Source organism: Dermacentor silvarum, chromosome 1, assembly GCF_013339745.2.
Source record: "Dermacentor silvarum isolate Dsil-2018 chromosome 1, BIME_Dsil_1.4, whole genome shotgun sequence".
Classification (NCBI taxonomy): Eukaryota; Metazoa; Arthropoda; class Arachnida; order Ixodida; family Ixodidae; genus Dermacentor; species Dermacentor silvarum.
In genome coordinates, this window is record NC_051154.1 from 135,709,274 (window position 1) to 135,723,969 (window position 14,696).

A 14,696-nucleotide genomic window follows, 5' to 3' on the forward strand; every position below is an offset into this window, starting at 1 on the left:
GACCAACGCCAGTTCTTGAACCGTCTCCGCTTCTCCGCGTCGAGACTGTTGTGCGCCCACACGCTCGATGCCTGCCCGAACTTGCCTGCCATCGTTAACGTTCTAGCTCCGTGTGTGTTTCGTATTACGAGTTTTATTGCGATAGCAATTATATGAACGCTTAACTGAATTTCTGCCGTCGCCGTCGCCGTGAGGTTCCGTATAGACAAAATCTTCGCCGCGCGCCGTATGCCCGAGCGGAAGCGTGCGGGGACGCGCGCTATCACGGAGAGCGAACGCACTCAATCTCCCACGCGCAAGCAAGGAAGCGGGAAGCCAGCGCCGGAGGGAGCGGGGGGGGGGGGGGGGGGCGCACATCTACTCTGCCAACAACCGCGCTCGTCGCTCGCCCGCACCGTCTATTATCTCCACATGGCTCTGACCTTTCTATGCGCTGTGTATTGCCGCTCAGTTTCCGTTGAAGCGATAGACCGCACGAACTTTCGCCCGCTGCGGCGTATGCGCTTGCTGCCAGCGTTTTGAGAGTCGTTGTCTGCAGTCATTCAGTGTGATCTATTCACATTTGTTTGTGCGCGCTCACACCACAGTTAGTAATAGTCGGGCCACATTTTCCAACGCACGCTACACATGCAATGCTGCCCGGATCGGCAGTGCAGCGGTACAGGTGTGTCCCTTCGCACGCGCTGCCCACGGGAAGCGCTTCTCATCAACACCACCGTTTCACACGCGCCTTCTCGTGGTCATCGAGTCTCTCTGCATGTCGGTCTACTTACGCCGCAGCACACCTGCTTACTTAATCAGCTCATGTTTACTACAATTCATATTGCTACCAAAGCCGCTCACCTTACTTCGTATGACATTGCTGTGTTGCTATCGCATTCATTGCTTCGCCCTTAGAGCGAAACTGTGACATTTTTCATTGAATGTTTGATTTATGGGTTGCTTTTCGTTTGTTTTAATAAATGTTTGTGTGCGTTGCACAACAAATGGCTTTGTCCTCAATGGGGTTCTCGGAGGCTCCGCCTCACAGAACCGTCTAAACCATCAAAGAAAAGAACCTATCATCACACATACATGAAGGATGGCGGGAGTAAAAGCTGCATAATCGCAGCTTCAGCGAATGCACCAATTTACTGACATTATGCGCATCCTGTTGATATTATATAAATTAGAGTGACCTCCGATTGGTTAAGCCACTTCACTACACACGGCGTATGTGGAGGGGCTCAAAGTTACCAAACATGGCTGCGAATTACGTCTTTGGGGAAACGGTGGTTGATCGGTGCATTGACTGTTGGTCGCCTTGAGAGCGATTCTATAGCCATAGTGTCAACACTTTGATTCCCCAGAAATACCATCATGGGAAGGTATCCACTGAAAGACAACACTACATTCCTTGCTTCTCAAGTTCTTGATTAAAGGCAGTGAATTCCGACAAAATTTCGTAGGAGTATCGCCACGGGAGAGTTGTTGGAGTGCAGGTTTTGAGTCCGTTAAAACGACGATGTTCGGTACAGCGCACCGTTCGAGCCTGCGTAGTGCAGCTGTAATAGCAGCACTTTCTGTAATTGTCAGTGAGACCAGGAAGTCTAACAGGCCTGGCCATGCGACCGCAAGGGAAGTGATCCAAAATGCCGCAGTGCCAGCGTCTTCGACCAGGTTGACTGACTCATCCGTGTACACTTGCAGATAATCTTGGTAACTTGTGTCTAGGTGCTCAAAAACGAAAGAGCTTGCCTCTGAAGAAGGTGTGACGTGCTCGGAGCGCTACCCAGGGATGCAGAAATCACAATTAATGTCATATAGCAACCAAGGCGATCAGTTCGCTACCTAGCTCTTTTTCAAATGATTGATACCGATGGCGCGTAGTGTGAGTAGTGCTACATACGTAAATGCGACAACGAGGTCTATTGTTCTCTGGAGAAGGGCTTGGCCAGGGCGGAGAGCTTAGTGTTTGTAGTGTTATATAGCTTATACCAGGACCACACAATGCAATGGGGCAGCCTCAAATAACGAACATTATCGCACACAGAACAATCGGACTACGCAGGTTCGACATGTATGTCTGCACTCTAAGTGTTTTATTGTGATTTTACTGCCAATGCTGGCTGCATGCATACTTCTCTTGGCATCGCGATATTTTGCGCTGAAATACAATGTTTATAGATGTGTATTTTTTGCTTACCATCTCGTCCGGCCTGTTCTTATCAGCTGCGGCCAATGGCCACAGCATGTTTAGGCGCCCTATATCTTGCATCGTTGCTATAGATAACATTTCTGACGGTTTGCGCGAGCGAAGGAGTCTCAAGTACAAGTGCGTTTATACCTTGCCGCGAAGATGCCGAGGGGATACTGCGGTGGATTGCCGACTAAACACACCCCCTTTTCTCTCATAATCTTCCTCGCTGCGCCTTTATCGTCCCCGACGCGTACGCCCACACAAGTGCCTCACACTTTCTTATCGCGTACACTGCCGACTGGGGCCTCCTTGCCTGAGAGGCGTATATATGAAGGCGCCGGTCTGTTCTCCCACCAACTCGATAGAAGTGACTTCCTGTGATCTGCTGAGCGCACCGCACTGACCATGGCTGCCAACTACGACGGTATGTGTTATTTCGTAGGACGCCATCAGCCGTCAAACGACGCTTGTTCATAGTTGCAACGCGCGGCGATATTTTCTTTTCATGATGCTTTCTTCAGATAAGCGCTGACGGCTTTGAGTTAAGGTGACACCTAACCTGTAAACTGCGATGGCATGGAAATCATTTCAAAGAGCAGAATGCGTGTATTAATTTGCCTATTTTTGGTGCAGATGAAAAGAAAAAAAAAGAGAAAGCGAGACAAAAAAGAAAGTGGACCGAAACAGTCGGTTTTAGTTTCTTTGCCTCCTTTACACAACCTTAAAATAGTTTAGAGTTTAACTGCACGCAGGCCTAATTCAATGGGAGGCGTCGGTACTGGCTGAAAGAGTCGAATGGGGCACGGAGCTCTCTTTAAATGTTCTGCGCATAGGGTTCAGTGTATGTTCGCGTAGGAGGAACGCAGTACTTGATATTGCTCTCGTTGAGCTGCTGTAAGTGCACAGAGAAATGTTTGAGTAGAGTGACATACTAAAATAAACGTATAAAAGATGGCATATGTAAGAGTCGGAGTCTCCTGGAAATGCGACCGTCTGGTGTCGTACGTTTAAGAAAAATACCTCTTGGAAAGTTAGGCGCTCGAAAGAAACACTGTTTCACACTCGCGTAGGTTAACAATGCTAATATGTGTGATGATGCTAGCCAGCGCCCAATTATACTATAAAATCTAGCGAGTTAATCTCAGTCATTTGGACGTCAGACCACCCTCAGAGAAAAAGATAGTGGGACCTTGGCCGAAGTTGTCGTCCGTGCACAAGATGACCAAAACATTATTACGCATTTTGAAGGCGACTGAACTGCACAGACGCCTGTGACTATGAGCAAGCATTTCTCTGCCACTGTATTCACACTGGTGGCCTCTTAATTATTATAATTTTGTCATTTTCTTCCTCTTTTCATTTTTTTCTAACTTTTTCCTAACCGAAGCATAGTGTAGGCAACAGTGTACGACCTTGGTTAACCTCACTGCCGGTCCTTCCTCTTCATCTCTCTCTCTGTAACCATAATAGACTTTCTTTCTTATCCTCATCTTTGATTGATATTCTTTGTCTTTCGGTATAGCACAAACATAACCATTTAGCGCCCTTTCCTTAGTAAGCAAGACGAAGCGTAAATGCAAAACTTCGCCACCAAGCTTTTCATCAGCACATCAATGGATAAAAGAGCGGAGTGGAAAAGCACCAGAAGGAGGCGGGGGGGGGGGGGGGGGTGCAACACATGCTTTAAGAATAATGCGGAAAGTACCCAGCACTGCGACAATCATTCTACCGCGCCTGCTTCATTGCAGCGGCGTTTGCATGACATCGACAGTGGCGAGTACTTCTATAGCGCATCGCACCCTTGCAAGAGGCTGCAATGCGCTAGCAGTGCCAATCGCATTAATGCGCCGAGAGATCTAGCGTATAGATCGAGACGAGTACGTTGTCTCATGTGGTGCATGAAAACGATGACGTATTGTATTGAGAGAGAAAAAGTGAGACAGCTGCCAGCGTGTGCTCTACTCAATTCACTGGCAAAATGCACTCGCCATGTACCGTTTAGGTTTCGGACGAAGGGCGATCCACAACATATAAACGCTTAGCGTGGAAGCTTTGGCGTGTTGGGGATTCATAGAAAAAAAACACAGCGCAAAAAAGACAGGGACACGAGAGAGCGACGCTCTCGCTGTCCCTGTCTGTCAACGCTGTTGCATATGACCCTGATCTGCAAAGAAATGCGACATGCATTCCATTCACGGTAAACGCGGCTTATGAATACTTAACGGAATTTTGATGCGATTACTGGTGGGTTTGGTATAGTACAATCTTTTGTTACTGTTGGCACAAAAAATGGATACATTAAGCGCCATATTTTCACTACCACTCGGAACTGACAGGAATATCCAAGATTGCTGGTTGCAGTTAGAAATTTTTCTGTTGCGTTATTTTTTTCTTTTGTACTGTGACCATGGGCGCTATAACGTAAATGATTCCAAACTGTTTTGATTCCAATTTCTGCAATCAGCCTCCACGATTGGTCAAAACATTTTCGGGCCACTCCCAACTTCGCCTGTCTGTCACGCGACGTCACGAAAATTGCGATAGCTCCCCATCTGATATAACGTGTACACACTGATTATGCATGATTAAACCGCAAAAAGAAAAATAATCATTCCACTTCGCCTGTCTGTCACGCGACGTCACAAAAACGAGAAAACTCACCACGTCAAAGCGACGTGTACGCGAAAAAATGCATTAATATGCGGAACAAAACTGAAAATGTTTCTGAATAGCCACAGACTGCCCCGTTCGGAAAGGAATAGAAGATGGCAGCCCGCCGATCGCTCAGGCCCTCGCCACCCGCACCTGCTGGTGAGCATGTATTTATTTGCGCATGATAAACCTTTTTGCGTGGCAGTAAAACGTTATCGAGCTCTTTCAGCATGCATACGACATCGCTCTGCCAACTCTTCCTTCCTGAGGGTCCGTTTTAACGGCATTCTTATCCTTCCGTTGCACGCCGCCGCGATTTTCAACCAGCCACCGCAAGCTAAGTAGGGCGAAGCGGACCAATCGGTCAAGCAGACACCACCCTCTTTATGCGGTTATCTATTTTCACTGTGCTGGCTCGGTCCCATCGAAACCCTCTCCACTAAAGCGTGCTCCTCGCTTCTTGTCAGCCAATTAGATAAGAAAGACCGCTGAGTGTAGACAATGTTATTGGTTTTGAAAGCGAACAAAGGTGACCTCCTATAAACGAGGCGAGTGTTTGATTGGGTTGTCGCTGCGGGTCACCGCCCGATGTTTGCGTCGGTGGTTACGTAAATTTGACGTCAGCAGTTTGGAATCAAAACAGTTTGGAATCATTTTACGTTATAGCGCCCCATATTTCATGATAATTTAGTTTTCGGTAAAGCGCTGTTTACTCGTGCGACCACGGGGCCATCTGTATAGTTGGCTGGATTAAGAGACTTCGGGTCTTACGGCGCTTCAATGCGAACGCTCATATGGAGTACAGAACTCGGCATGCGGCTTACGCCAAGCGCCCCTCAACTCTATAATAAAACCGAGTGTTCGTATTTTTGCGACAAATACTCTTTCAATACAATTATCTTGGAACCCGTAGCAGCAGTGAATATATTATATACAGAGTGTCCCACGTAACTTTAGCCAAACTTTAAAAATATGCAAATGCAACCTAACTCAATAGAACCAAGGTAATGCTGTTTGCGGTCGCTCAGAGATACTCAGATTATTTTTTACATTCCGCCTAATTAGATAATTAGTCATAATTAATTAATCAACTTCTCAATTATGTTAATTAGATTAAAAGTGTCAATGATAAAATTGTAGAGCACTATGAAAAACTCCCGATACAGCTTTCTGTTGCTCAATGCGTGCAACATAAAAGTGTTTTTCCGAGCGTGAAAGAAGCCCGCGAATGCACGCAAAATTGCCGCGCGACTGGCCGCTCGAGGCACTTTGCGTGTATTCGCGAGCATCTTTCACGCTCGGAAAAACACTTTTATGTTGCACGCATTGAGCAACAGAAAGCTGTATCGGAAGTTTTTCATAGTGCTCTACAATTTTCTCATTGACACTTTTCATCTAATTATAATAATTGAGAAGTTGATTAGTTAATTATGACTAATTATCTAATTAGGCGGAATGCAAAAAATAATCTTGAGTATCTCTAAGCGACCGCAAACAGCATTACCTTGGTTCTGTTGAGCTAGTGGCATTTGCATATTTTAAAAGCTTGGCTAAAGTTACGTGGGACACCCTGTATATTCTAATGCGAACACAGGACAAGAGAGCAGCGGGCAGCGTTCGCAGCGTGTCTCAACCAGAGCAGCTCAGGCAATCTCTAGCTCGCGCTTCACGGATGACTGGCGATGTGGCTGCAGCGCCGGGCGTTCGTCTTCACTACAATATATATATCGCAGACTTGATAAAGTAGCGTCGGTGCCGAAAGGTTTAAGGTCGCTCTAGGGGTGGTAAAAACTGCTTCTAGAGCATGTAGAGGATATTTTTAAGCCACTATTGCGCCTAAGATACCTATATAGAGAGAAGAACTGAGTACCTTTATTTTGATGCCACCAGAATGTCAGCAACACTACACGAGATTGAGTGCTCAGCATCGAACAGAAGCAGTCGCGCTAGGAGTGACCTTTGAACTTTTCACACAGTGTTTACTTTAAACCAACAGTGAATAGGTAGCACCCGGTGGTAGGGGCGCTCGAAGAAGCAACAAAACACTGCACGCCATGATAATTCAAACGTAATTCATCATCGGCATTGTGGAAGGCGCGGCAGGTAGGAAACATGAGACTTGGACCGATTGTTACGTGACCCCAAAATAAAAGCAAAATTATTTGTAGAACTCGTGTTAACATCCGCTTCAGGGCATTAATGAACACTTTGCGCTCATAAGCAAAGCCAGGTTGTCCTCGTCAGAGTATGTAGACATATCAAATAGTATCCCGTCATAGGCGCTATTAAGTCCACTCTACGAAAGCACCAGGCTTTGCTGAAAAGGGTTACAGTAGGATGTAACGTGTTTACATGTTTTGTAATGCCAATATTTAAATTTTCTTAAGGTTCTTGCAGGGTTCAGCGTAGTTTCGGCGCCGTGAACTTCGAGTTAAGAATGGCCTTAGCCCTGATATTTAACTCCCTCATGCGGGCAACCAAATTCAATCCTCTTGTGCGCCTGGAAATTTAGTGCGAGCACTAGAATGACTTCACGATGCCATTCACCTACAGAACTGCAAGGCTGCGAGAAAACCCGCCTAAAAAATACGTAATTGTTATCTCCCATTTCTTTCAGAGTGAGAAGACTGCAAGAAAAGTTCAGGTTTAATACTTGCAAAATGCGCTGTGAACCACATGTTTGAAGTTTCCGATGTTACTTTAAGTAGTTTCGCCACCTTAAATAAGTTAAATGTTTATCAGCAGACAGCGATTCAGACTTAATCGGTCGTTACCATAGTGAGTACGTCATTTCTCTTCCGGGATAACACATTTGCGGATGGTCTTTGGCGTCAATGTAACAGCACCTCCGGAGAGAACTTCAGCGGGAAAAATATGGGTTCAATCTTTCAGTAAGTACCGACTAGAGCAAGGAATCCAGGGACAAATCCACAATAAGCTCTTACTTTAGAATTGTCTGTAAGAGCGAATTTCTGCCATTAATAAGCTGATGTTGGGCACATTATTAGCGAAGGCTGTCAGCACTTACGAACAAAAAGCTTTGTGAATTCAGCCTCAGAGTTCTTCTGGGGTCAAATGTGCTGTCCGCCATTGGCCGGCCCCCTTCGGTAATAGTATGTACAGCATCAAGTTTGGAAATTACTCTTACCAGGAATTCTAGCATAAGGACGCTCTGTGAATACGGTCCGTGAACTACTTCCTACGGAGCTGACTCCGTGAGAATGACTTTGTTGATGCCTTAAGGGTGCTCGTCTGGCGACAAATGCATTTACACCCTTGGGAGCATAAAAAAGTTTTTCCACACTGAGTGTCTGTTGCGGCGTCTGTTTCAGGGAAACCTGGTGTCGGGCTACTTGCTTGATTCTTATCAAAAAGAAAAAGAAAGAAATTAAGTGAGAAAAGAAATGAGAATCATGCGGAATATGAGTTTAAGCTGCTTCTGCGTCAGATTTGTCTTGGTGGTATTAACGGTTAGTAGTATACGCTTTCCTATGATATATTTGCTTGTATGTTATTTCATTCTTGAAGTCGTACAAGGGCTAGACAAAGACGAAAAAGAGACCTTTAATGAACATTTATTTTTATTTCTTTTGAATGTAATCATCCGTGCATCTGGCCTGACTTCTGAATTACACAATAGTTGTTCGTTCTCAGTTTTACCTTTTTCCAGTTCTTTACTCGTTCGGCCAATTACCCGTGCGTACAATCCATCTTATTTGTGCCCCCCCCCCCCTCCCCTCCTGTGAGTGCGTGCCTATGTTTTGAGGGATCATCTTCATCATCTAGCGCTCTGAGATCGTGTGAACCACCTTTTCTGGCTTCGTCTCAGCGTCGGCAGCTTCAGAAGTGAATTCATACCAATTTGTCTAGGTCAGGATGATGATGAGGATGGTGCTAGCTACGCGCCCATCTAGCCCTGCAAAGCCATGCTGGCAATTACTTCATCCGAGCGTCTCCTTTTAAGCTGCGAGGATAAGCATGCCAGAGAGTCAAATGCAGCGTGAGTAAAGCGTTACCAAGACAGATGAAGGTGATTATAAGAAGCAGAGGTAGAAAGCTATCACTCCACTACGTTCACCTTTTACCCGTTCAGCATACTACATCAAGCGACTGGATACATTTAGCATTACTTGCTAAACGCCACTACTCTCTGAATAGATCGGTGCCTTCAAAAATCTTCAGGAGAAGGTGGAACACTCTCCTAAAAATTCAGTGTCCCTGCGGGAAAATTAAGTCCTCCACGGTAGCGCTGTGGAAAAAAGGCTGATTGTTTCGGCCAAGGTATCCGTTCTTCTGTCGTTACTGCTATCCGACTTGTAGAGCTCCCGCATACGCCGCCTATTAACCGTTCTCCCACGGGCTTTGCGTATGGGCTCGTGCGATCCGCTTTTTTAAATGCGAAGCATTTCTTGGCGAATATTTGCTACTTTGACAGTATCTATCTATCTATCTATCTATCTATCTATCTATCTATCTATCTATCTATCTATCTATCTATCTATCTATCTATCTATCTATCTATCTATCTATCTATCTATCTATCTATCTAACCACCTACGTCTTGGCGCTCTCATGGTCGTTCCGTTAACTTGGTCGGCTTCCCGCACTCTGCTTCGCATAACATCGATTCCCACAGGGCGTGGGATCTGCCGGCTTTTTTTTTCTTTTTTCATGGCTGCAAAAGAAGGCTTGCCCGAAGCACTTAGCGAGAGGCACATGCTGGCCTCTCACGGCGAACGAACCCGGCAAAAGGCGCGGTGCATGTGCTCGAACTGGTGAAAAAAAAAAAAAAAAAAAAAAAAAAAAAAACAAGACACACGTGGTTGAATTGGGCGCAGAAGCCTGTCTTCTTATTTTCTAGCATTTGCCTGCACTACCCTAAACTACTTCACCTCTAAGGGTGGTCGAACTTCAATGGACGCCCCGTGAGCGCAAAAGAAAGCTTTAAGATTCTGCAGCACCGTTCTGATGAATTCAAGTGACATTGTTTACGGTGGGACGAGGGCGAGCGCTCTCGAATAAGGCGAATTGTTTCGGCATTGTTCGTTACAATTTCTTTTCCTCGTCATAACTTCTCATCTTTCCTTTAATTCAGGCTTCGTTACCACGTGAAGTCGGAGCAGCCTACTGCTCCTTGTAGGGAGAAGCTACGCTTTTATTATTATTTTTTTTTGCGTTAAACATTTCTTCGTCTTCCATGGCGGCATGCTTGCGACAAGGGTGGCCCTTTATATATTGCGTGATCTTTGTGGCGCAGTGACCAAGTACCAGCTGTGCTGTGAATGGGTGAAGTGCTTCCAGAACCGGCTGCCCTACCACGCTCTGAGCGCGGGAGAGTTGAACGGCCATAAAGTGTACGTCGCGCGGGCGGTGCACGAAGGCGAGACGCTGATCGGCTGGGCGCAGCCCGACGTCGCTTGCTGCTACGTCAGCTGGGCCGGCGAGGCGCACGCGCACGAGGAGTACCAGGTGCGTCATTGCTTTTTGTTTCTCCCTTGGAGGAAATGAAACGTTTCTTTTTTTAAAATTCTGTTTTCCACTCATGAGTACCCGAAATAGGGCCGGGTGTGCAATGTATAATGCAATAAATTTCCGTATATAATTAAAATAACTTATGTATAAAGCGGCATACAATAAAGACAGAACAAAACCTGGATCTTAAATTAGTCGGTCAAAATATAGTCACTGAAGGTGCTGTCGAGACTGTATAGTGCAGACGGCCGTTAAGAAAAACGGCGGCTTTCTTGTTTCTCACTGCCAGAATTTTACGCGCATAGGTATAGAGTAACTGCGTATCCGTAGCGAGAAATCACTCAAGTAAGAAGAAAATGTGGAAACGTGTAAGGGAAACATAGGTGACGGAAACCATGAGAACGTCCACGAAGACTCTACACTGTATAGATTACATGCATTTTCCACGCGGAATCTATACCCTGACAATTGCTTGTACAATTTTAGGTCACATACTTGACTCAGTTGACCCAAGCGTATTGAACCAAATAACCAGGTCAGTGCTCGAATGACTTGTCTAAGCTTGCCGCACAAGAGAATTAAGCCTCAAGGGAGAAGAATCACTTAGCTGCACTTGACAAATAAGTCGTCTATGCAGGCTCGTAATTGCTGAGATGGTTCCTTGCGAAAGCGGTATCATTTCCCCTCATTAGCTGGTTGTGTGAGGTTTAGTAAGCCCGAGAGAACAAAATATAGTATGATAGCGTCACTGGCGCGTGAAGTAGTAAACATGGCAGAAAACATTTAGATGCACCTTCACGCGCAACTGAGACGGCGTGCATTAGGACAAATGCGTAGGTTGGGGCCAATCACAGAACCCGGTGATAGCACGCAAGTTATAAGGTGTAATCATGAATGGGGACATCTCTCGTGACTTCCGAAGTAGGGTCCACCTCTTTCTTTGCTGGTCCCATGGCGCTGCGCGCTGAAGCGTGCGAAGGCGCGTGCATGTGGACGATGCGCGTAAACGAGCCAACTGTTGTTCGCGCAGTGCTTGGCGACGGAGAACCCGGAAAAATTGGACTGGGTGCCAGCCAGCGAAGGAGATGTGCCTAACGGCGCCGTGCAAGGCGGCAGCACATCCGACGGCGAGCAGTTGTTCGTCGGTCGCGTACAGAGCGGCGACGACGTTTTCGTTGGAAAGGTGCAGCCCAGCCACAAGGTCCTCTACGTGGCGCACGATGGTCAGGAGCTGAAATTCGACCAGTACGAGGTCCTCGTCTGCAAGAAGCTCGAGTTGTGCTAGTTCGCTACCTCTGAGCTCCAGCACAGTAAGCAAGGGAACAAGCTCCGAAAGTTATACTTCCTACCCAGAATATTAATAAAGTGTCGAGCAGACTTCGCGAGGCCTTAGTAGTCTTTTGTTGTCGATGGCACACACTTCTCGTGTGACGACGCTTGCTGACGCGAAGGGCAACATCCGTCGCTACAACCTGCATTAAATTTCAATATCTGCAAAAAAAAAAAAAAAAAAAAAACGATTTGAAGAACTCAGGCAGAATACATCTTTGGGAAAGGGGGGGGGGGGGTGTCTGTCCATGTAAGCGGAACTTTCTTACTTTCGTAGAACGGTAACATTGAAACAAAACACATGGTATGTATAATTTACAAATCTCTTTATTTACAGATTACAACATGACGATGGTTTCGGGTCGTTTTTTTTTTTTTTGCCTGCGCTTTTTGTGTGTTTTTGTTTCGCAGCTGTCTGGATCGTCTGAGGGGCGCCATTCACGAGTGAGAGAAAGGGTCTTCTGTGGTCCTTTTTATATGCGTCCGATGGCGTTAATTGCATCTCTTTGATTGGCTAATAGTTTAGAGTACCTTTTCGAGCTATTTGAGAGAAGCAACTGCTCTTGCTACTGCCAAAAGACCACGTCCTACTATGTGCACGCGTCATAAATCACGCGAGTCAACTAAAAGCACATGTAGCGCACAACGTTTAGCCAATCGCCACAGTCGACCGGGGCTTAATTGTTATTCATGAGAGTTAAAGATGCTAAGGGAGCTGTTTGTGTGGTCCGAATTAGGTACTATATAAGCCCATACAAGAGAATATATATCCTGTGGCATGTTTTTAATGAGTTGTAGGAGCGCGAAGTTTTGACATCAGTGCGTGCCTGCGCAGTTGATAGAGGTTAGGTGAAAGATACTACCTCCAAACCATCCGCAAAGGCGCTAAAAATTTATTCGCTTTAAATTCTAGAAACCGGAATAGTCGGCGCTGTTACCCTACACCAGGCACGGGGTCCGATGCCGCTGCTCATGCACTCTATTGGATACAAGATACAACACCCTTCGTAGTTTATTATGGCACACGCAATATTTCTGAAATGCTAGTTCTTAATTTCAAACACAGTGGATGGAGGCGGGTACAGAGAAGTGAAGAAGGAAAGTGAGTACAAATCAAGTGACGTCGATGTAGACGATGAAAGCAATTAACATGTCACATGAGAATGGACACCCGATGAATCATTCTGTCATGGAAAACACTTTACGACTGGCATTGAAAGCGGTTGAAAGGAAGGAAAGACAATGATTTTTTATATCGTCGGTGTTTCTTTCCCCGCAGGTGTAAATCGGAAGGAACTGTTTATTCTCCGATTCATGGCAATCTACTTAGAATAGAGGCTGATCTAGATTTCAGTAAATGGTGTACCTCAGCTGTCAATCCAATTGACGGAATACTTACACACTGGTCATCGCTACCGGCCGCGATGGCTTAGCGGCTATGGTGAGCTGCTAAGCACGAGGTCGCGGCATCAAATCCCGGCCGCGGCTGCTGCATTTCGATGGGGGCGAAATGCAAAAACGCCCGTTTCACGTGCATTGGGGGTGCGTTAAAGATCCCCTGGTGGTCAAAATTAAACCGGAGTCCCACACTACGGCGTGCCTGATAATGAAAAAGTGGTTCCGGCACGTAAAACCCCAGAATTCATTTATTCATTCACTGGCCATCGCGCCCTGATATCTCGGCAGTCTCGGAAATATCCCGTACCAATTTCTTAGTAGTCAGATTTAAACTTGGGCTGGGTGTGCATTCTGTGCTGCGGTCACAATAGCGACGATAGAGTTCCAGGTTCCGCAGGTGTTGGCAGTCTTAAGCAGATTGTAAGCGTGCTAACGAAATCGGCCGTTTGCTGTATTGTCGGCGCTGGGAAGGCATACTGTCGGGTATAACAGTATGAATACGAGCAAATTAAATAAATGACTCACTCTGGTATGTGGATTAATATCTACATACCAAAGTGAGTCGTTTATTTAATCTGCCCATGAACAAACTTAGGGTCTTTGCTGTATGTAGCACGGGTAAAGAAGATATGAAGCAGAAAAAAACAACCATAAAAAATACACGTTAAAAACTAGGAACAATGTAAACAAAATAGGGAGCAATTGGGCATCACACGAGAAAAAAACACACACAGAGAACAAATATAAAATGACAATTGCGAAAAAGGACAGTTTGCATACAACAAAACACCAGGGTTAAGTTCAGAACAAAACGAAGGAGGAAAATACTTGAACAGTGTGGGAAAATGACTAAGATACAAGATTACGAAGATCAGGACAGAACAATCACAGAGAATTAAGAAAAAAATATCTATGCGAACAATATAACTGTTATAATGACTGTCTCCAATGCACAGCTGAGTGTTGGCGATGGCAGGCGAGAACGTGGAAAGGTCCATGCTCCCTGGTAATCTCATGCAGAATTCGAAGCACGATGCAACAGAGAGATTCGGGGTAAGTGTGGATACCATTAAGTTTGAGCGGAAAGTGAAGGTCATCGCAATTACGTTCGGCAACAAAGGGATGGTAGTGACGATAATGTAACAGTGCTAGAGCAAGGTCCTCAGTCGACATTAGTAAAGAAATGCTGGTAAATGGGTACAAACGTTTTATTGGCCAGTTCTATGATGTCACTTTTAGATTTAGAGCTGCGATTTCAGACCGACGACGCGTATTCAAGTTGAGGAATACATATTGTTGCGTACAACTTAAGAAAGGGTGTTGTAAAATTGAAGTATTTTGATAGCCTACAAACACAACCGAGATAAGCACAGACCCCGTATCGCCACACGTTTAGTGTGAGTATAAAAGTGTAAGGTTGTGTCAAAGAGTTCACCAAGATAATTGATCTCGAATATCTTGCACAAAGGAACACAACGCACAAAATAAAATAACAGAATACTTGCTGTCTTGCAAGTTAAAGTCATAACATTGGTCTTAGCGGCATTCAAGGTTAGGACATTCTCCTTACACCATTCACAAAAAGAAAACAGGTCGGCCTGCAAGATACAACAGTCATCAACAGTGTGAATTTGATTTAAAAACTATGTCACCAGTAGAGAGTAAG

The 14,696-nt window shown here is 45.6% G+C and overlaps 1 protein-coding gene across 1 annotated transcript; it reads left to right on the forward strand.

Annotated features, from left to right (window-relative positions):
* The first annotated feature begins 2,441 nt into the window (after nucleotides 1-2,441).
* Nucleotides 2,442-11,691, forward strand: LOC119436075 (uncharacterized). Its single transcript, XM_037702822.2, has 3 exons — nucleotides 2,442-2,603; nucleotides 10,089-10,300; nucleotides 11,334-11,691. Exons 1-3 carry the CDS (start codon nucleotides 2,585-2,587, stop codon nucleotides 11,586-11,588), a joined length of 486 nt encoding a protein of 161 aa, XP_037558750.1. The 5' UTR covers nucleotides 2,442-2,584; the 3' UTR covers nucleotides 11,589-11,691.
* Nucleotides 11,692-14,696: the final 3,005 nt, after the last annotated feature.

Excerpts from the sequence above, each read along its gene's own strand:
- LOC119436075 (XM_037702822.2), top strand. Across the intron at positions 10,301-11,333 it reads ACGCGCACGAGGAGTACCAG|TGCTTGGCGACGGAGAACCC; the intron begins GTGCGTCATTGC and ends TTGTTCGCGCAG.